A 23796-nucleotide genomic window follows, 5' to 3' on the forward strand; every position below is an offset into this window, starting at 1 on the left:
GCACCTAAGTGGCAGAAAAATAGGGTGTTTTTAGCACTGGAATGTTGATATACATGCTCACAAAATAAAGTCACTGGAATTCCCTTCGTGCCATCTAGAAAGAATAAAGGAGAGCAAGACAAAGAGCTGGCACAGAAGACTTAACTCTCTCTAAAAAGCTCTCCAAATCTGAGACGTGCTGAGAAGACTGGCCATTCAAAGTTAGACTTTTGGTAAATGATGTTGGCTAGCTCCCACTTCATTACTTTGAGTTGTGCCTTCGTTTTGGAAGTGGCATCTAATGGAAACAAGGCTGGACTTGGCTCTCTCCTTCTTAGAGGCAGGAGGACTGAGAAACACTGAAGCTCTAAGGATGGCCACCAGGTACGCAGAACAAAAGCATCTGAACGGGGCAGGCTTACATGGAGCTACTGAAACAGCGCCTGGTAAATAAGCGCTGTTGGGGCGAACCCTCAATCCTATGAGGCCGCTGTACCAGAAGAGACTCAGGGAGGCTTCCACTATGATTGGCTGGGATTGTGTGCTGGGGAGTGAAGGAGAAACAAACTTAAAGCACACAGGAGGTGCGGTTTGTTTAAATAATAGAAAGTAATTAGGCTGAAGACAAAAATCAGTGATGGCATTTTATAATTACAATTAATTTAAAGGTTAATTTCCTTTGGTGGTAAAAATCTTATTTAAAACATTTACCAGGAAAGGAAATTAGGATGTTACTATCAAGAGACATAGAGTGCTTCTGGGGATCCATGCCTGTTATCACTTGAAAATGAGGTTAGGCCCAAAGTGGGAATCTCAATTCAATATTGTGTATAATAGATGGTGGCCAGGCCTCGGAGTCTGCGGGGTTGGCTGGGGCGAGCAGTGGAATATTTGCATTTGTTTGTTTGTTTATAGGATTAATTGCAAATATTTCCAACAAAGGAGCCTAGGCTATACATGAACAGCCCTGACACAAAAAGAAAATTGGATATGGATTGCTGCCTTTGTAACTAATGAAGTTGATGTTAAAGAAATTCCCAGGAGCAGAGCTGCAAAGGGAACCAAAAAGTCAAACATCCATTTACTTTCGCTCCTGAATTAAACTGATCAGGGAACAGGGTTTCTGTTGGCTCTAACCCTGTCAATTCTACTCCCCTCTCTCAGGTCCCACCTTTTTTCATAACTCTGTTTTCCCACTGGGAATTGTCATGCCTCAGGCTCCAAATACTATATATATATTTCCAATTCAGCACCTCATCTCCCTGGAATCACTGCATAATAGTATTAGCAGCCAAAGGGAAACAGCTCCTTTGCATGATTTTTTTCCATTCACTATGCCTTTGCTGATTTGTTCCCTTTAAACATTTTATTAATAGTGTGTAGGGACCCATCCCGGAAATACGGAATTGTGCAGAATCATACAGCTATGAATGATATTAGCAATCCCCTATTTCAATCCCCTAATTTTGCAGTGTAGGAAAAGTCACATTCAGATGGACTTGCTCCAAATCAAGCAATAATTTAGAAGCAGAACTGGGAACAGAAATTAAGACTCTTGATCCTAAATACTATACACTTTTCCACATCACTTCAATGGAATACTGGAGATAGATCCTTTAAACAAATATTGATAGAACAACCACTCTGCAGCAGGCTGTATGTTAGTCACCAGGGTTGAAGCCAGGAACCAAATAGATAATCTCTTTGCCTTCGTGGAGCCTACAGTCCAGCATGCAATTTAGACGAGAAATTATAATAAAGCGTGATAAGAATTCAGATAAGGAAAGAGAAGGGGCACCACGGAGTGCAACCTGGAGGAGCCTCACCCAGTTTAGAATACCAGAAAATTCTTCCCTGAAAAAGTGACATTTCAGCTGAAACCTAAAGGGTAAGTCAGGTGGCACAAATAGTTTGCTCTCAGCTGCTAACCAAAAGTTTGGCCATTTGGAAACTACCCAGCAGCACCATAGAAGAAAGGCCTGGCAATCTACTGCCAAACAGTCATAGCCATTGAAAACCCTAGGGAGCACGGTTCTACTCCAACACACGCGGGGTTGCCATGAGTCAGAATCAACTCTATGTCCATGGATTAGGTAGAACCTAACAAAAACAAGTGTGCCTTTCTAAAAAGACGACTACATTTTCGATCTATATTGACCAAATGTACATTGTAATTCACGTAGGAATTTTCTTGTGTTTTTAATGAGCTCGGTATAGCAAATCCAGTTTCCACTTTCCCAAATATCAATAAAAAAAAGTTAGAGTAAGCAGTAGACATTATCCTGAAGCTAATACTTGTCGTTCTGAAGAGATGATTAGTTTATGCTCAGCAGTTTTGCTATTTTCCTTCCTGGAAGCTGTAAAATGATAACAAAGATTGTTAGAAAAAATTACAAGGCTAGGGATATTTCTCTATTGGATAAGTGATTTTCGCAGGCACATTTTGTTTTTGTTTTTCTAAATATGCATACATAAATGTGCCCACAACCCTAATTAAAACCACTGCATTAAGAGGTTTATGCATAACATCCTGGATGTCATCTGAGAAGACATACTCCATCATGTCTAACTGGTTCACCTATAGCTTAATTGCTCCCTCCAATTTCAGCTGAAAGGCTTTGTCACAGATAACTGAAAGCAATGCCAACAAAACAAAGACTAGTGAATCCAAGCCATCCAAATGGCATAGCACAAAGAGAGCCCACCCACTTTAAAGATAAATTTGCTTACTTACTTTATCATATTCTGCATGCTTCTCTACATCTGGAGCCCTGGTAGTGCAGTGGTTAAGAGCTCAGCTGCTAACCAAAATGTCAGCAATTCAAATCCACCAGATGCTCCTTGGAAACCCCTTGGGACAATTCTACTCTGTTCTGTAGGGTCACTATGAGTTAGAATCATCTCGACAGCAACAGGTTTTGATGTTGGTCTCCGTATCTGTTGAAACTATTAAAGATATCTGGGTACATGATTCTATGACTCTAGCTTTACAATTTCTTTATCGTTCCAGTTCTCCCCACCCTCCTCACCACTCGCTCCATCTACTGCCTTGATTATCTTCATCATGGAGGCTACATTTGAACCGCCCTCATTATGGAGAAAGGAGGTTTCTCAAGGTCATCAATTCTAAAATTCTATGCCTGATTATAAACTCCTCCTCTTCTCCCTCCTTGTTCTCCTGCCTTCTCTTGGAGGAATTTTTCTTCCCCCTTACTTAGGGACCTTTGATTTTCTCAGGCTTTGGATCTTCCTGCTCATCATCTCTCCAGGATTAGCACTGGTAGTGGTGCTCTCGCTAGCACCCATGGTTTTCTTCCTTCCTTGTACTTCCATCATGCTTGAATTTTCAACATCCATGCCTCACTAGGCTCAGGTTCAATTTCTCTACTTCTAATTTCAGGTTGCTGCAGATTGCTACAGGAAATCACTAAACCCTGCTCATATGTCTGCTCACCACCCTCAGCTGATGCTCTCTCCTGCTTAGTGACACTTTCACTCATCTCTACTTGACATGTCACCCTCCTCATGGAACCTGTTCCAAACCTTTCCAGGCTCCTTAAGCCTCGTACTCAAACCTAAGGGAGTCAAAGCTATCAAACATAAACTTTTTCAATTTTTCCTCCAGAACCTCAACAGTCCTCTATACTGGCTATTATTCTGTTGTCTCCTAGCAACTCTGTGCAAATATGAAAGAAACAGTTCGGCTTCACTCCTCAAAATAATCCTTCCGCCAAGCCATTGACCTCATCCCCTGCTGCCTAATTCAGGATGCCGAGCTCTCAATATCTTTAGTCTCAGTCACTCCATTGGATGCTTCCTCTTGCCTATATACCTGCGGAAGACTCATAGGCCACAAACCAGGCTGGTCCCAGCCTCTCTGTCTCTCCTTGTTGATAATATACAAAGTGATTTCCAAAAGTATTTGAAATAGGGAACCTCAGTTTTATGATACATGTGTGTATATGTGTGTGTGTGTGTGTGTGTGTGTATGGGGGCCCTGGTAGCAGAATGGTTAAGCACTAGGCTACTAAACAAAAGGTCTGTGGTTTGAACCAGGGCTTTAAACTAGAATGAATCAGTTCAAAGCCCTGCTTTGAACCCACCAGCTGTTCAGCAGGAGAAAAGACCTAAAGATCTGCTCCTATAAACATTACAGCCTAGAAAACCCTATGGGGCAGTTCTACTCTGTTTTATAAAGTCTATTACGTAAATCATAATGAATCATAATGAACATGATGACACCCAACAAAAACAACAAATTATATGTAATTATATATTGTTGTTAGGTACCCTTGAGTTGATTCTGACTAATAGCAACCCTATGTACAGAAGTAAACACTGCCCGGTCTTGTGCCATCCTCACAATCCTTTTGATGCTTGAGCCCATTGTTGCAGCCACTGTGTCAATCCATCTCACTGAGCGCATTCCTCTCCTTCACTGACTTTCTACCCTACCAAGCATGACATCCTTCTCCAGGTACTGACCCCTCCAAATAACATGTCCAAAGTATGTGAGATGTAGTCTAACCATCCTTGCCTCTAAGGAGCATTCTTGTTGTACTTCTTCCAAGACAGATTAGTTCGTTCTTTTGGCATCCATGGTATACTTAATATACTTCACCAACACAACTCAAGGATGCCAATTCTTTTTCAGTTTTCCTTATTCACCATCCAGCTTTTGCATGCATATGAGACCATTGAAAACACCATGGCTTGGGTCAGGCACACCTTAGTCTTCAAGGCGACATCTTTGCTTTTCAACACTTTAAAGATGTCTTTGGCAGCATATTTGCCCAATGCAATGTGTCTTTTGGTTTCTTGACTGCTGCTTCCATGAGTGTTGATTATGGATCCAATTAAAATGAAATCCTTGACAACTTCAATCTTCTCTTCATTTATCAGGATGTTACTTACTGGTCCAGTCGTGAAGATTTTTTGCTTTCTTGATGTTGAGGTGTAATCCATACTGAAGGCTGTAGTCTCTGATCCACCTTAGTAAGTGCTTCAAATCCTCTTCACCTTCAGCAACCAAGGTTGTGTCATCTGCATATCACACATTATTATTAAGTCTCCCTCCATTCCTGATCCCGAGTTCTTATTCATATAGCCCATCTTCTCAAATTATTTGCTCAGTGTACAGATTGAATAGATACGGTGGAAGGATACAACATTGACGCACACCTTTCCTTACTTTAAACCAGGTAGCATCCACTTGTTCTGTTCGGATGAGTACCTCTGGATCTATGTATAGTTTCCTCATAAGCACGATTAAATTTTCTGGAATTCCCATTCTTTGCAATGTTATCTATAATTTGTTATGATCCACACAATTGAATGCCTTTGCATAGTCAGTAAAACACAGGTAAACATCTTTCTGGTATTCTCTGTTTTCAGCCAGGATCAACCTGACATCAGCAATGATATCGCTGGTTCCACATCCTCTTCTGAATCCGGCTTGAATTTCTGGCAGTTCTTGGTGCATGTACTGCTGAAGGAGCTTTTGAATTATCTTCAGCAAAATTTTATTTCTGTGTGATATTCATGATATTGTTCAATAATTTTCACATTCGTTTGAATCACCTTTCTTGGGAATAGGCATAAATATGGATCTCTTCCAGTAGGTTGGCCAGTTAGCTGTCTTTCAAATTTCTTGGCATAGACAAATGAGCACCTCCAGAGCTGCATCTGTTTATTGAAACATTTCAATTGGTATTCCATCCATTCCTGGAACCTTGTTTTTCTCCAATGCCTTCAGTGCAGCTTGGACTTCTTCCTTCAGTAATATCAGTTCCTGATAATATACTACCTCCTGAAAAGATTGAACATCGACCAATTCTTTTTGCTGTAGTGACTCTGTGTATTCCTTCAATCTTCTTTTGATGCTTCCTGCTTCCTTTAATGTTTTCCCCGTAGAGTCCTTTAGTCTTCAGAATTGCATCTTGTCTTAGTTATCCAGTGCCACTATAACAACTTACATATATAAGAAATATAAAATTGCATATATATTTTAACAAAGAGAAATTCATTCGCTCACAGTCTGGTAGGCTGTAAGTCCAAACTCAGGGCATAAGCTCCAGGGGAAGGCCCTCTCTGTTGGCTCTGGAGGAAGGTCCCTGTCATTAGTCCTCCCCTAGCTGACGCACTTCTCAGCACAGGGACCCTGGGTCCAAAGGACACATTACTCTCCTGGCTCTTGTTTCATAGTGGTATGAGATCCTCACGTCTCCCCACTCGCCTCTCTCCCCTACATCTCAAAAGAGATTGGCTCAAGAGACAGTTCAATCCTGTAGATCTCATCAACATAACTCCTGCTAATCCATCTCATCAACATCATAGTGACAGGATTTACTAAACACAAGAAAATCACATCAGATGACAAAATGGTGAACAACCACACAACACTGGGAATCCTGGCCTAGCCAAATAGACACATTCTAGGGGAACACAACTCAAGCTATGACATTCCACCCTTTGACCCCCCATAATTCATGTCCTTGCCACATGTAAAACATAGTCACCGCATCATATCATAGCAAAAGTCTTAATTCAACCCCAAGTCCAAAATCCAAAAATTCCTCTTCATCTAGAATACAAGTTATTTGCTTCCAAAGTATTATGGTGGAACAGGCACAAGCCAGACATTTCCACTACAAATGGGAGAAATTGGAGGGAAAGAAGGGATAACAGGCACCAAGCAAGTCAGCAGAACACATTATACAACTCGAGCCTTGAATTTTACCTTCAGTTGTTTTAGCTTGAGAAATGCTGAGTGTGTTCTTCCCTTTTGGTTTTCTATCTCCACATCTTTGCACTTGTCATTATATATAAATAATTTATATATATGTGTGTGTGTGTGTGTATTCCCCCCCCCCCACATTATGTTACTTGTCTGATCAGTGTTAACTAAGTGGAAATTTAAAGAGTTTCCATAGGCCTACCTCAACTCTCCTCATTTTCCACAGGTAACTTTTTTACCTATGTCATTCCATACAAAATTCAAATAGAAAGGTCTCTTCTTTGAGCCTTATCCCCAGCTATTTCTCTGATGTGGAAAATTCTCATCCTCTCATCATAGAACCTAAATATGCATTTCAAAACATAATTCAAATCATTTCTCGTATATAAATTTTTCTCAAAAAGAGAAGAGATTCAAAATCTAACAAAAATATATTCTTAATATATATGCTTCTAAGCATTGCATATATATAACATTTGCTTCTCTCAATAACCCTATGAAGTTGGAATTGTTTTATTATCCCCACTTTGCAGAGGAGGAAAGCAAAGCTCTAAGCATGTGATCTGCTTATGAGCAAGAAGCTGGTAAGAAGTAAAGGTACAACTTGAACCTTGGTCTTCTGACTCCAAAGCCCCTGGTCCTTACACTACTTCACAGTTTCTCCGTAACGTATCAAGTGCTGACATTATATTATTGAAAGATAGCAAGATCCTGATCTCAGCAGAAAACTATCACGTGTTTCTTAAAATCTCACTTGACAGTATTGTGCTAGCTGAGTATTGGCAGAAATAGACAGGAGCAAACAAACAAACAGAAACAGCCTATCAAAGGGAACCTATACTTCATTTTTATTAAGTCTTTAGAACCAAAGGCTTACAGCAGTTACTCAAACTATTTCTAAGGAAATTAATTTTTTATTTATTGTTACGCTATTGTAATAATTGCTTTCAGTTTCATGTTTTTGTATGTGCAAATGTGTTACCATATATACAATATCATTAAAGATCTGAGAAAACAAGGAAAGCAACATGGAAACTAGGACACTAAGACCATGAGAAGATGTATTTCATGAACAAGTTTAGAAAGCAGAGCATCTGCAGTGATTTAATAAATCTCGTTTCTTTCAGTGCTTCCCTTGCTAGAAGCTCTCTGTGGCATAACACTTCAGTGACATTTCAGGCATCAACAGGATAAAGTGCCCCTAGAAAGTGCTGTGTTTTTCTAATTAAAAAAAAAAAATCTAGAGGCCACTGAGAGTTTTTAACCGAGACCAAACACCACGAACTTAGGCAATTAACTAATTGCTCCCACCAATAAGCCTGCATGGAAGAAAGGCAGTTCTTTTGAATTTGGCCTAAAGTTGGTTATGTTCTAAATTCCTTTCATGCAACTAGAGGTAAGTACCCTTGAAATTCTTACCTGCAGAGGTGATGCATATACACTCCATTTTCATAATTCTTTAATGTCTTTCAATGAGTTCTTCCAAATATTTACGCTTAGCTTTCAGTGAGCTGTCTTTTCAAATTTCCCCTCATGGTGTTTTCCAGCTCTGTCTCTAAAAGAGAATATTTTGACTAGTGGCTTTGTTGTTAATAACCAAGGTACAATTTTATATGAAAACACCTCACTGCCAACATGTATTTAAAAAGGCAGCTTGGGGTTTGCTGAACTTGGTGTTCATGATTAAAAGGTTTAAATAAAAAGGAAGCTAACAACAGGGAATATATTTTAGCAATGAATATTTATTCAAAAAGCATTTTTCTCTTGGTAATTTCTACATTCTACTATTATTAATGTTACTAAATCATAGTTTTTAAAACTGATACAGCACTTTACTAATTTAAGATAATGGGCCTTCTCTGTTCCTCCGTAGGACAGTAGATGTAAAAATACCCATATTACAGACAGTAAAACTAAAGTAAAGAGAAAACATTCTAATGATTGCAAAGAAAATGATTACATTGCTGAGGTATCTTCAGAGGACCAAAGGCAAATCCCATGGAAGAGGCAAAAATTAAGCAAATATAAATTTTACATTGTTGCCTTCTGCCATTTGAGTACCTGTTTCCAGTGCTATAAACTTGTCAGACAGAAAACAATGTTTTTCTTGCCAATTATAAATATTTGCAACAGTTGACGGCTTCATCAATGAATGACATTCCCATCCTAGTCATCTTAATGCTGACAAGACGGCCTGGACTCTTCCCTTCCTCTCATCTTGGCCAAAAAGTGGGCAGTGGTGGTTTCCTCCCATTAGTATCCAAAATTTTCTTTTGTTTTTTCTCACTGAATCCAGGCCACACTCAACACTCTAGATACTCTATAAAAGATCTACTTTTTATAATCATTCAAGGCCAACTGGGAAAAGTTGAAAAATGCGCTCAACTGTGTGCATGTATGCATTTACGTGCAGGTTGTCCTACAAATCACAAGGAGTTATGAGACTGGTGGGATGAGGACTCTACTCTCCAATCTAATTGGGTTATACACAAACATACTTTACAAAATGTTGGCGATCCAAACCATAGTTATTATTTATAGAATGTAAACAGAAAACAATAGGAACAGATAGCTTATAGAAAGTAAACAGTAAACAACCGGAACAAATGTGAGATGAACCAGTCCCCTCCACCTCCACGGGTACCCCACTTAGCATCATAGGAGACGAACACACTTATTTCTCAAAAGGGAGCCTGTCATGCTTCCCAAAGTGCTTATGTCATTCCTGTGTCACTAGATGGGTACATCATGGATCTGGTGTCAACAGGTGTTTTTCTCTTTCAGCTGATGTGTTGTCTACTCAGGTCAGGTGCAGCATGGCTGTGTTTGTTCTCTCATTGTCTCTCTCTGTGGGTTTTCTTGGCTGGGTGTGGTCCCCTGTGCTTACTGGTCCAGCTTTCTTACTGAACGAGCAGCCTCAGGACAACCCTGGGCCAGTGTCAGGGTTAGGCTGGCATTACAATAGCTCCCTAGGCAAAATTATTTTCTGGGCAATTCCTGTACAGTATATGCCCAGGCCTCTTCAGGCAAGCTCTCAGCCCCCTCAGTAGAAGCCTCTTCTCAGCTTCCTCTAGGCTCTCTCGCTCCACTCCATGGGCCTACTCTGCACATCACCACCACCTTCTCCATAGGCTGACTCATCCATCACCACCGTCTTCTCTGTGTGGGCCAACTCACTCACTGTCTCTACCCTGCCTGCCACTGGCTGCAGCCTCACAGCTTCTGTCGCTCATGCTGCACCAGTCTTCTCTGCCCCTGGCCCCCTCCTGGGCCTCTTGCCACAGGCTGTGCTGTTGTTTCCCTTCTCTAGTCCTCTTGCTAGCGTTGGCAAAAAAACAATGCTCCAGAAATTGACAGAATATCCCAAAATCAGTTGAGATAATTCAACAAATGGATGCAAAGCTGGAAGCCCTCTGTGCCAAGAAATTTGGAAGACAGTTACCCGGACAACCGACTGAAAGAGACCCATATTTGTGCCCATTCAAAAGAAAGCTGATCCAACAGAATGCAGAAATTATTAAATGTATCATTAATATCACAGACAAGTAAAATTTTGCTAAAGATAATGCAAAAGCGGATCCAGCGGTATAAAAAAAACCAGAAATTCAAGCTGGATTCAGAAGAGGACATAGAATGAGGGGTATCGATACTGATGTCAAATGGATCTTGGTTGAAAGTAGAGAATACCAGAAAGATGTTTACCTGTTTTTTATTGACTATTCAAAGGCATTTGACTGTATGAATCGTAACAAATTATGAATAACATTGCAAAGAATGGGAATTTCAGAACATTTAACTATGTTCATGAGGAATCTGTACAAAGACCAAGAGGCAGTCATTCACACAGAGCAATGGAGTACTGTGTGGTTTAAAATCAGAAAAGGTGTGGGTCAGAGTTGAATCCTTTCATCATAGTTATTTAATCTGTATGCTGAGCAAATAATCTGAGAAGCTGAACTATATGAAGAAGAATGTGGTATCAGGATTAAAGGAAGACTCATTAACAACCTCCTATATGCAGATGACACAACTTTGCTTGCTCAAAGTGAAAAGGACTTGAAGAACTTGCTGATGAAGATCAAAGACTACACCCTTCAAGTATGGATTAACATAAAGAAAGCAAAAATCCTCACAACTGGGTCAATCAGCAATATCATGCTAAATGGACAAAAGATGGAAGCTGTCAAAGATTTCATTTTACTTGGATCCACAAATCAACACCCACAGAAGCAGAGGTCAAGAAATCAAACAATATACTGCATTGGACAAATCTGCAGCAAAAGGCTCCTTTAAAGTGTTAAGGAACAAAGGTGTCACTTTGAGGACTGATGTGTCTGACCCAAGGCATCATATTTTCAATCTCCTCCTACGCATGTGGAAGCTGGACAATGAATAAGGAAGACCGAAGAAGAATTAATACCTTTGAATTGTGGTGTCGGCTAAGAATATTGAATACACCGTGGACAGCCAGAAGAACAAACAAATCTGTCTTGGAAAAAGTACTGCCAGAATGTTCCTTACAAACAAGGATGGTGAGATTCATCTCATGTACTTTGGCCATGTTATCACGAAGGACCAGTCCCTTGAGAAGGACATCATGCTTGGTAAGGCAGAGGGTCAGAGAAAAAGAGGAAGACCCTTGATGAGATGGACAGACACAGTGGTTGCAGCAGTGGGCTCAAACATAGTAACAATTGTGAGGACTGGGCAGGGTTTCCTTCTGTTGCACATAGGGTCGCTATGAGTCACAGCCAACTTGAAGGTACCTAACAGGAAAAACAACAGTACTCTTGCTGCTATTTCTCTCAGTCTTCAGAGTTATTATCTCAATGTTACAGCCTTTGCCCCATATTACAACTCTTTTATTTGGGTCTAGGAGGCTGTCAGCCTTAGGTCCCAGTGAGGAGTTCTACTCCAGCCTCTTATTAACCAGGAGGTCTCCAAAACACTTCTATGAGATAGGCTGTTTATACAGGAAAATTCCTTGTTAATTTCAAGGTGTGGCTTTCCTAGCAGGACCAATCATATTGGGTGGATTGTAAGCAGCTTCTTCTGGATACCAAACCAACCAATCCTTGGAAGCCACTTATGAAGATAGCAAACCGACCAATCCTTGCAAGCCACTTAGGCAGACACCAAACAGACCAATCCCTTGGCAGGCTGCAGCCAGTCCAAACAGTTTAGGAGAATTGCAAACCTAGGGCCAGAAAGGCCACATAAAGAAAACCCATTGCACCACATGAACTTGGTTCCTAATTTACCTTGCACCAGTTACAGAGTTATATTTCCCTTTTTCCAAGTGCTTCCTGGGCGTTCCACTTCTGTGTGCCAGTTATAACTTAAGTAATACATTTCCAAAGTGAAACCAAGCACCAAATCCCCCTGACATTTTGTTATTGTTTTGTAAAAGGCAGCAGGATTCTCCTAGCCAACAAATTTCTAAGAGTAAAGTAGACTCTTTCCTTTTCCTCCCTTTTCCCATGTTTAAGAACTTGCCATGTCATACATTTTCTATCTTTCTCCACGTATCTTGTGCTCATTGACATCTTTCCTTTCTCATTGTCCTAAATCTAACTTAGGCCTTCAGTAATTCATCTATCTTTCAAGCTTTCTGATGTCAGAATAATGTAGACAATATATCAAGTTTTTATGAAGAAATATCTCTCTTTACTTTGAAAAACATCGCTGTAATGAGAATCATACAGGATGGGGCTAAGAATATATATAAGAAAATTTTTAGAAAGAACTGCTTAAATCCTTACATGGTGTCCTACATAAGTTATCAGGCACAAAGTAAATGAGCCAAACTTTGTCACCTCTTAAAGATACGGTACAGAAAACCAAGGCACCTCATTAGTAAAGATCACAGGCAAGCCCAGCACAGGCAGTTTCGGCATCAGTTACAGTTCACATCACATTCCCAATGTATTAGACCGAAGATGGGAGGAAGATGAAAAACTAAATTTTCTAAAAAAGAATGGGTGAAAGATGCTAGTAAATAAATAACAAGGAAGGCATCTGGGACCCATTGAGGGCCCAAGAAAGAAATCAAAAACTGAAAATGAAAAAAAAAAAAAACAATAAAAAAAAAAACGAACAGGTTTAATCCAGAATGCAATGGAACATCTTTGGAGACCTTCCAGGTATTTGCTGGAATCTCATGAGTGGGAAGCAGAAATCACTTCCCCAATATACTTAGAAAGAAAAAAAAAATCTAACTTCTATCCCCATCTTCAGCTATTGTGTGACCTTAAGCAGTCAAGTAAATCTACATTTATCTGTAAAAGTGAGATAATTATTCCTACCCACCTCATAGTATTATCATGAAGATAAAAGATATAACCTGCAAGAGCTTAAGGAACTATTAAGTGTTTTGCAATGGCCAGAAATTTATATTATTCTTGTTTCCAGGAATTAAGATTACAATTGATAAAAAGCACTGTTTTCTAAATGATGTAGAGATGAGCAGAGAGAAAACATCTAGCTGCCATCACAATTATTTGGAGAAGGACCTGTGAGATGTTTCATGACCCCTATTGCTCACAAGGAGTCCTTCAGTGGCAAGAACAGTTAAGCACTCGACTACTAACTGAAAGGTTGGCAGTTTGAACCCACCCAGAGGCACCTTGGAAGAAAGGCCTGGTGATCTCCCTAAAGTTCATAGCCTTGAAAACCCTATGGAGCACAGTTCTACTCTGCACACATGAGGTCACCATGAGTAAAAATCGACTTGACAGCATCTGTGCTTCTTTTGTTTTTTATTGCTCACAAAAGTTTTGCAATATGCAGTAGCCCCTTCAGAACCTGAATAAATGTGATTATATAAAAGAATCTGAAAACAGGACAAAGTGACATTAAGGGTATTCTAAAAATTTAAATTAACTTCAGTACTTCTCTTTTTTTGAGAGAGATAACTAGTTTCTTCTACCTCTGTTTTCCATCCAGTTTTCCACGTGGCAACACAAAGAGTTCCATACATTGTTAAAGCAACATTCTGTAAAAGGTTCGAGGAGTCAGGCCTACCTACTCTGAGCACCGTAATCTTAACTGTAGTAGTTTAGATCCGTCTGATTCCTATTCCTCTCCTTCAAGTCTTTAGGAAGACACCCAAACAATTGTTGAAAATGAAAGCACTTGGAAATTAACCATACACAGTTCACTTGGCTATGAACACAGGCATACATATAAAATAAACTACAAAATATATGTCCTTTGATTCTGATTTTAATTTGAGTACATTCTCCTGAGTGAAATGGTAAAAATTCATCCTGGTTGCTTTCAGATCCTCTTCTTTTCTCATCTTGGTTCTGTGGCATGTGCTGTTGGAGCCTCCTCCATGCCCCAAGCCTATCTGAAGCAGCCTCAGACCTTCAATGCTATCCTCCCCAATTGGACAGTTTTAAGCCAACTCTACACACCCACACACCTCACAGACCACGACTAATAAGAGCAAGCCACCGATAATTCAAGCTCCTTTCATGGCAAATCCTCGGACACCCCTCATGTCCCTCCTGACATATTCTCATGTACTGGAAAGGCCTATGTGGCTCCTAACTACAGCATTTTTCCCCATTTTTGGTCCTGATCCTATCAGTTGAACTTAAAGATTCTTCTTGGTTTCTTTAAGTCATCCCTTGGTGTACTCCAAAACTTTACATCATAATTACAATCCAATTTTTACTGCCATTCAGCTCAATCACTTGGAAATAAGCTAATGAAATGTTTAATAACAATAATATCGACAACAACATTAATAAACCTGGGCTTGGTTTGAATTTCAGTTTCAGTAGAGGAGGCCTTACTGCTTAGAGCTGCCCTGAGTTTGATCTACTCCGGCCCACTCTGTTCTCCGGCATATTGGTGGGGACCATTCCACTGAAAGGGAGCCTTAGAACAGCAACAGAAGAAGAACACGTTGACCTTGTTGATACTTTTCGGGAAGCTAATTCTTAATTAAGTGTCTTTGCTAACAAGAACCCACTCAAATGAAAGGGAACTAAGGCACTATCTGCGATGAGTCCCCAGTCTGAGACAAATTTCTCAAACTACAAACTTTGAATATAGTCTCCATTCAATTATTTTATAGTTCTCCTTGTACTATTTATGGAAACCCTGGTGGCATAGCGGTTAAGTGCTACGGCTGCTAACCAAAAGGTCAGCAGTTTTAATCCACCAGGCACTCCTTGGAAACCCTATGGGGCAGTTCTACTCTGTCCTATAGGGTCGCTGTGAGTCTGAATCTACTCACCAGCAATGGGTGTGTACACTGTATAGTAGCTAATGCACCAATATGTCCATTCAGGAGACAAAAGAGGCTCACTCTCTTTTACTTTATCGTCTATAAAATACTTGATACAGTTCTATAGTTGTGCCAAATTAAGGGTTTTCTCACTCTCTTTATCCTGTACTACATGATTTAGAAGGGTTACAAAGAAAACCCTGAATTTTCTGAGGGGCTTTTAATCGTCTTCTTCCAAATCCTGTATCTCATCCAGGACTCTGCATTTCTTATCTTATTTAATCTGACACCAATTCTATAAGTATTATTCCAATTTGAAGAGATGCTAAGTAATTTGCCTAACATCACACAGCTGGTAAGTGTTCCAAGCAGTCTATGAACGTTGATCCTTCTAACACCAATGGCTCTGTTCTTTTCATTACGTTATTCCACTTTTGATAAGAAGAGAAATACTGACTGGGAAAAGGGTTTACTCAGCACACAGACACTGTTGGCTTTCTGTTACTTCAGCACTCTGCTCTGGACTCAACCTGTAGCACCCTAGGATATTAAAAAGAGAACAAAAACTAGGCAAAGCTAAGTCAATAGAATAAGATGCTAGAATAAGTAAAAGCATCCTAAAAAAAAATCAAACCCACTGCCATTGAGTTGATTCCAACTTACTGTTTCCCTATAGGACAGGGTAGAAGTGCCCCATAAGGGTTTCCAAGGAGCACCTGATGGATCCAAACTGCTGACCTTTTGGTTAGCAGCCATAGCTCTTCACCACTACACCACCAGGGTTTCCAGGGGCATCCTAAAAGCGAAAACCAAACCTGTTGCCATTGAGTCCATTCTGACTAAAGACATCATAAAAAACCAAAACCCAGTGCCATCGAGTCGAAGAGCATCCTAATTCAGAATCTGTTCGCCATTCTATCTCCTTCCCATCATGTATCTTCTCAGCATTTTGTTCCTTTGTTTCTTTTATTTCCACCACACAACCTCTATACCTGTGAATGAAAACAAAACAAATGGACAAAAAAAGATTTTTTTTCCATAGTACTCTTAGTATTTATTGTTCCAGTTACTATTGTTGCCAAAATGTAGTGGTTCAAAACCATTTACATTATGCTTATGGATTCTCTGGGTAGGAATTCAGACAGAGCATAGTGGAGATAATTTGTCTCTGTTCCTAATGTCAAAGGAGCCCTGATTGCACAGTGGTCAGAGCACTCAGCTGCTACTCAAAAGGCCAGTGGTTTGAACACAGCAGCTGCTCCATGGGAGAAAGACAAGGCAGTCCGCTTGTGTAAAGATTTACTGTCTTGGAAACCCTATGGGGCCGTTCTACTATGTCCTATAGGGCAACTATGAATCAGAATCAACTAACGGCAGTGGGTTGTTTTTGGAAGACCCTTGACAAGATAGATTGACACAGTGGCTACAACAATAGGCTCAAACATAACCATGATCGTGAGGATGTCACAGGACCAGGCAGTGTTTTGTTCTGTTTTTCATAGGGTCACAATGCGTCAAAACCAACTCAGTGGGACCTAACAACAATGTCAAGGGTCTTGCCTGGCAAAACTCTGACTGGAATTAGTCAACAGCTGGAAATCGGACTCATCCGGAGGCATTTTCTCTCACAGGTCTAGGTATCATCTGGGACCTCAGCTGGTGTTGATCAAAACACCTACACATGAGTTCTCTACGTGTTCTCTCCACGTGGGCTATTTTGGATTTCTTCACAGCATACTGGCTGTGATCCAAAAGAGAATCCCAAGAGAGCAAGGGGGAAGTGCATGGTATTTTGTAATCTACATTTGGAATTCACTCAGTGTCATTTATATCGTATGTTCTTGGTCAAAACTGCCACAAAGTTCCACTCAGGTTCAACTGGAAGGACTGTAGACCCAAACCAACTCACGAGAGGAGTGTCAAGGTCACATTATAAGAATATGTGGAATAGGAGATGCTGTTGCAGCAATCTTTGGAAAATGTAATCTGCCACAGTAACTCTTGTTGTATCTCAAATATCAAAAACCCTGTGAAAGTTCTCTGAAATATGTGGGGTCACCATGAGTCATAACTGACTTGAATGCAACAGGTTTGGGTTTTTTTTTTTTTTTTGTATCACATTTGAATGTTTGTTTGGGCTTTGCTCCATATGTTTACCTCTGATTATCTGTTTCAGATAAACCACAGGATGGTAGGGACAGTCATGTTGAGTTAATTTACATAAGCTCCACCATAGCACCTTGTACTTGACAATCATATTTTACAATATTATTGCTAGTGTTGTAGTTGCTTATAAGTACGTGCACTTGAATGATCATTACTTTTATGCTATAACATTTGTAATATGTTGCAGAAAGACTCTATGCCAACCAAAAAGGCATATAGCATCTTTAATGTGCAAGTAAATTTTATTACTCTTGAGAGGAGTGCATTTTTTTTTCTCCCAAGTGACTAGATTCTTGTAAAACAATAATTAAGTCACACGGTTGAGAAAAAATAAAATCATTCCCTGAAGCAATCCTCTTTTTTTCTCTCTCCACAATTAGTCACTTTTAATAGATTAACAAAAAGTTCGTATTAATAATCTGTGTGGGACCTTGATCATTAATGCTTATCTCTTCTGAAAAATTAACTAATGACAATTGTCCCTTTTCAGTTGATTTCATAGGTGGCTTTGACTCTTATGGCTATCAAGGACCTCAGAAGACATCTCATTTACAGCTACAGCCTATGTACATGTAAGTACTTGACATTGAAGATACTCTTCTGGGGTGCTAAAAGGTGATCAAGTGAAAGTTATTGTGGCCCCAAATCAATGGCATGCAGCTGTCTTTAAAAGATTTCCTTCAATTATATATTTCCAGTGTTTTCTCTTCAATAATTATTGCTTTGACTGGGATAATTCTAATGACATTTTCTTTATAATGTTTTTGTCTTAAAATCTGAATTATCAGAAATGCCATCTCTAAAGTTATCTTTAGTCTTGGCTCAAAATCCGATATTATATACAATGATACCACTTCTTTGAATTACCCCAGATTTTATATTCTGAAAATAATTGAAATGTTGTAGATAGTTATATGTAACTATATATAAACCATATGTTCTGGTTTGCCCAGAGAAGTCCCCGTTGACATCTATTATCTTGATGTAATTCTTACCAGCACTCCCTTCTACTCTCAAAAGTACTCTGCTTTGAATGATAAATGATAGGATCAATCCAATTATATATATAATGTTCAAAAAATCAAAAACTGAACAACCCTCTTTCTCTATCATTTTTCTGATGTGAAAAGTGAAATGAAACCAGAACATTAACATTGAAGCTTATCAGACCCTTAACTCTAGCACTCAGGAGAGCAGACATACAATCAGAGCCTGATTTTTATATCTGTGTTTAGGCAAATTCCCTTGGATAACAACTGATAACAAATTCTATATATCAGCATCAAGTGATATGCTGAATTGCAAGCGAAGATCAAAATAGAAAGTAAGATTCCAATTCATTTTAAAATGTGAACTTCTCACTTTGAAGATATGTGTTTGTTGTCGTTGTCCTCCACCATCGAATCATTTTACCTTTTAATATCTTTAGTGTGTAGGGTAATAAATGGATTTTTGGAGTATTTCTCCTCCAAAGAGATTAATCTTTAGATACCCTCCTCTTAAGCTTCCCTTTAACAAAAGAATGATATATGCATCATGTCTACATTTTTCCTTGTGTCCCTTGCAGTTCTATGAAAGCATTTGCTAACACCACACATAAAAAAGATGTTATCAATTCATAAACCAGCCTACTATATGTCATTCAAAGCATTCCTTCTATAAACAGTACAGCACACATCTCCTCTTTTACTGCCCCATGGCCACTGCCATAATTTGAGCATTCATTACCTTTTACCTTAAGTTCTCCATTCCTTTTCGTAATTCAAAATCCCTATTACCATCCTCTATTTAGCTGCTAAGTTAATCTTCCTAAAGTACTACTCTGGTGATTTCACTCCCTGCCCCCAAACTACCAATGACTCTATTACCCAGTGAGTATCAAGCTCCTTCCCATAGCCTCCAAGTGTACTCTGATCTGGCCCCAATGTTCTGTTGAAATTTTATTTCTGTTCTTGAAACTGTAATAACTTTTGTGTCCCAACTATATGCAGATCATGTGGGGAGACACTGGGAAAATGTAATGATGAGTAAGAACTGATCCCTGCCCTCCTGGAGATTATAATCTATTGGGGCATAAATAGTCTGGTATCTTCCCTAGCCATTTTAGCCTTTTTTTTTCCTTCCAGTCAGACTACAGCCTGGGCCTTTCTGCAAATATGACCTGTGTTTTCCCAATTCTGCAGTTCTCTCGGCACCAAACGTAACCTTTTTCCAAATTCTACATTCTGAAACCCTGATATTTTTCAAATTCTATCTTAAAAGATACTTTCTTTATGAAACATTTCTTAATCCCTTTTTTCTCTGATATTTCTTTCCTTTTTCTTTTGCCAATTATTACTGTTGTTTATTATTTATACCTTAGCTCTGCCTATTTTCCCAGGAAGATTTGATAGCTAAAACAAAAAAATTGGATGATAAGTCCATTAAATTCTTTACCACTCCTCTCACTATTGTAGTGTAGTCTTATGTAAAGGGTTTTGTTAAAAATAAAGGCAAAGCAGGAGGAGTACTTATTCAATAAGATTACTTATTTAAGAAAGACTGCCTAAGATTAAATTTTGTATAACCTTGGGCATATAACTTTATTTAATCTCACCAAGCCTAAATTTCCCCACCTGCAAAATAGAGATGATAATATACTTACTTCATGTAATCTTTCTGAAATTATATGAAACAATGCATGTAAAACATAGTGCCTGTCACATAGTAAGGGCTTAATGAACATAACATTATTAGGAATAAGGCTTATTTCAACATTACTCCTGAAAAGATTTTTGCAAATTAGAAATCAACATATACTTCCACTCCTCACTTAATCGACCTGGTTAGGCTCCAAAGACCAGGTCATTATGCAAAAACCAGAATTATACAAAAATGGAGGACGACCACATCAGATCAGAAAACTATTATGTAGAACAAATATGCCCTTTGGACCCAAAAGGAGGAGAATGAAGGTCGACAGTATATCTTCCTCTAGTCACGAAAAGTTTACTGCCAGACGTGCATCATTAATATACAAAATAGTCAGATAGTATATTTTTTACTATTGTCTTAACTGCAAAATGTCGGGTAACAAGATAGCTGATAAATGAGGCGTAGGTGTACTATATGTCGTTCCCAAAGGATTCTTCTCTCTCTAAGCAGTATATCACAAATAATATCAATTTAAATAGCATGTAACAATACATTTGAGCTCCAGAGTAGAACAGAACGTCTACAAGGTTTGCAATTGCTCGTTTCTTACAATATACATTCCTATATAACATATCATCTTTCCTATAGGGTCGCTATGAGTTGGAATCAACTCGATGGCACTGGGTTTATAACATATCAACCACACATCATCAGTTTGTCATTCTGTAGTGGCTTATGTGTTGCTATGATGCTGCAAGCCAAGCCACTGGTATTTCAAATATCAGCAGGGTCACCCATGATGGACAGATTTCAGTGGACCTTCCAGACTAAGAAAGACTAGGAAGAAGGACCTGGAGGTCTACTTCTCAAAAAATTGGCCAGTGAAAACCTTGTGAATAGCAGTGGGATATTTTATGATATAGTGTTGAAAGGTGAGCCCTTCAGGTTGAAAGGCACACAAAGTATGACTGGGGAAGAGCTGCCTCCACAAATTAGAGTCGAAATTAATGATACGAATGGAGTCAAGCTTTTGGGACTTTTGTTTGCTGCTGTGGCACAACTCAAAATACAAAAATGTCTATTAATAATCGGAATGTGGAATATACAAAGTATGAATCTAGGAAAACTGGAAATCATCAAAAATGAAATGGAACACATAAATATTGATATCCTAGGCATTAAAAAAAAAAAATTAGTGAGCTTAAATGGGCTGGTATTGGCCAATTGGAATTGGACAATCACGTGGTCTACTATGTAGAGAATGACAAATTGAAGAGGAATGGCATCACATTCAACATCAAAAAGAACATTTACTATCTATCCTGAAGTACAATTCTGTCAGGTACAGGATTATACTCATAAGCCTACAAGGACTACCAGTCAATATGAGTATTATTTAAATTTATGCACCAACCACTAATGCCAGACATGAGGAAATTGAGGATTTTTACCAACTTCTTAAGTCTGAAATTGATCAAATATGCAGTCAAGATGCATTAATAGTTACTAGTGATTGGAATGTGAAAGCTGGAAACAAAGAAGGATCAGTAGTTGGAAAATATGGCCTTGGTGATAGAGACGACACCAGAAATCACATGATAGAATTTTCAAGACCAATGACTTCTTCATTGCAAATATCTTTTTTCAACAACATAAGCTATACATGTGGACCTCTCCAGATGGAATACACAGGAATCAAATCAACGACATACGTGAAAAGAGATGATAGAGAAGCTCAATATGATTAGTCAGAACAAGGCCAGAGGCCAACTGTGGAAGAACATCAATTGCTCATATGCAAGTTGAAGTTGAAGCTGAAAGAAATTAGAGCCAATATACTATCTTGAGTATATCCCACTTGAATTTGGAGACCATCTCAAGAATAGACTTGTCTTAGTTATCTAGTGTTGTTATAACAGAAATATCACAAGTTGATGGTTTTAACAAAGAGAAATTTATTCTCTCACAGCTTAGGAGACTAGAAATCTGAGTCTACGGTGCCAGCTCCAGGAGAAGGTTTTCTCTGTCTGTCGACTCTGGGGGAAGGTCCTTGTCATCAATCTTTCAGTCAAGGAGATTCTCAGCACAGGGACTCCAGTTCCAAAGGACATGCTATTCTTCTGGCTCTTGTTTCTTGGAAATATGAGGTCTACATGCTTCTCTTCTCACTTCTCTTTTATATCTCAAGAGATTGGTTTAAGACTCTACTTAATCTTGTAGATTGAATCCTACCTCGTTAACATAACTGCCGCTAATCCCACCCCATTAACATCATAGAGGTAGGATTTACAACACATAGGAAAATCACATTAGATGACAAAATGGTGAACAATCACACAATACTGGGAATCATGGCCTACCCAAGTTGACAGATATTTTGGGGTGACACAATTTAATCCATAACAAGATTTGACACATTGAACACTAATGACCAAAGACCAGATGAGTTGTAGAATGATGTCAAGGACATCATACATGAAGAAAGCAAAAGGTCATCAAAAAGACAGGAAACAAAGAAAAGATCAAAATGGATGTCAGAAGAGACTCTGAAACTTGCTCTTGAACATAGAGTAGCAAAAGCAAATGGAAGAAATAATGAAGTAAAAGATATGAACAGAAAATTTCAAAGGGCAGCTCAAGAAGACAAAGTAAAGTATTATAATGAAATGTGCCAAGACCTGGAGTTAGAAAATCAAAAGAGAAGAACACACTTGGCTGAAAGACCTGAAGAAAAAATTCAAGCCTCAAGTTGAAATTTTGAAGGATTCTACTAGCAAAAAAACTGAACAACGCAGGAAGCATCAAAAGAAGATGGAATACACAGATTCACTGTATCAAAAAGAATTGATCAATGCTCAAACATTTCATATGCTCACAAACAAATGGTACTGAAGCAAGATGTCCAAGCTGCACTGAAGGCATTGGTGAAAAACAAAGATCCAGGAGTTGATGGAACACAAATTGAAATGTTTCAACAAACAGATGCAGCACTGGGGGCACTTACCCACCTCTGCCAAGAAATTTGGAAGCAGCTACCAGGTCAACTGACTGGAAGAGGTCCATATTTGTGCCCATTCCAAAGAAAGATGACCCAAAAGAATGTAGAAATTATTGAACAATATCATTAATATCACACACATGTAAAATTTTGTTGAAGATAATTCAAAAACATTTGCAGCAGTACATAGACAGGGACTGCCAGAAATTCAAGCCAGATTCAGAAGAGGACGTAGAATCAGGAATATTACTGCTGATGTCAAATGAATCCTGGCTGAAAGCAGAGAATATCAGAAAGATATTTGCATGTATTCTATGGACTATGCCAAGACATTCAACTGTGTGGGTCATAACAATTCATGGATAACATTGAGAAGAATGAGAATTCCAGAACACTTAAGGTACTCATACAGGACCTGTACATAGACCAAGAGGCAGTATTTCAAAAAGGACAAGGGGATAATGCATGGCTTAAAATCAGGAAAGATGTGGGTCAGCATTGCATCTTTTCACCATATTTATTCAATCTGTACGCTAAGCAAATAATCCGAGAGGCTGGACTATATGAAGAAGAATTATGCATCAAGATTGAAGGAAGACTCATTCATAACCTGTGATGTGCAGATGACCCCCACGTGTCTGTCAGTTTGTCGTACTGTGGGGGCTTGTGTGTTGCTGTGAAGCTGGAAGCTGTGCCACCGGTATTCAGATACCAGCAGGGTCACCCAAGGAGGACAGGTTTCAACTGAGCTTCCAGACTAAGACAGACTAGGAAGAAGGACCCGGAAGTCTACTTAGCCAATGAAAACCTTATGAATAGCAGCAGAACATTGTCTGATATAGTGCTGGAAGATGAGCCCCCAGGTTGGAAGGAACTCAAAAGATGACTGGGGAAGAGCTGCCTCCTCAAAGAAGAGGTGACCTTAATGACGTCAATGGAGTAAAGCTTTCGGGACCTTCATTTGCTGATGTGGCACAACTCAAAATGAGAAGAAACAGCTGCAAACATCCACTAATAATCGGAACCTGGAATGTACAAAGTATG

The 23796-nt window shown here is 39.1% G+C and overlaps 1 protein-coding gene across 2 annotated transcripts in view; it reads left to right on the plus strand.

Annotated features, from left to right (window-relative positions):
* The window catches only part of NKAIN2 (sodium/potassium transporting ATPase interacting 2), a 1431299-nt gene that overhangs the window by 1401834 nt on the left and 5669 nt on the right, over positions 1-23796 (plus strand). For both annotated transcript variants that reach the window (XM_049900233.1, XM_049900224.1), the window contains exon 6: positions 17611-17692. In XM_049900233.1, the coding sequence (XP_049756190.1) occupies positions 17611-17692 (82 nt within the window). The remainder of the gene's footprint in view (positions 1-17610; positions 17693-23796) is intronic.

Source organism: Elephas maximus, chromosome 1 (assembly GCF_024166365.1).
Source record: "Elephas maximus indicus isolate mEleMax1 chromosome 1, mEleMax1 primary haplotype, whole genome shotgun sequence".
NCBI lineage: Eukaryota > Metazoa > Chordata > Mammalia > Proboscidea > Elephantidae > Elephas > Elephas maximus.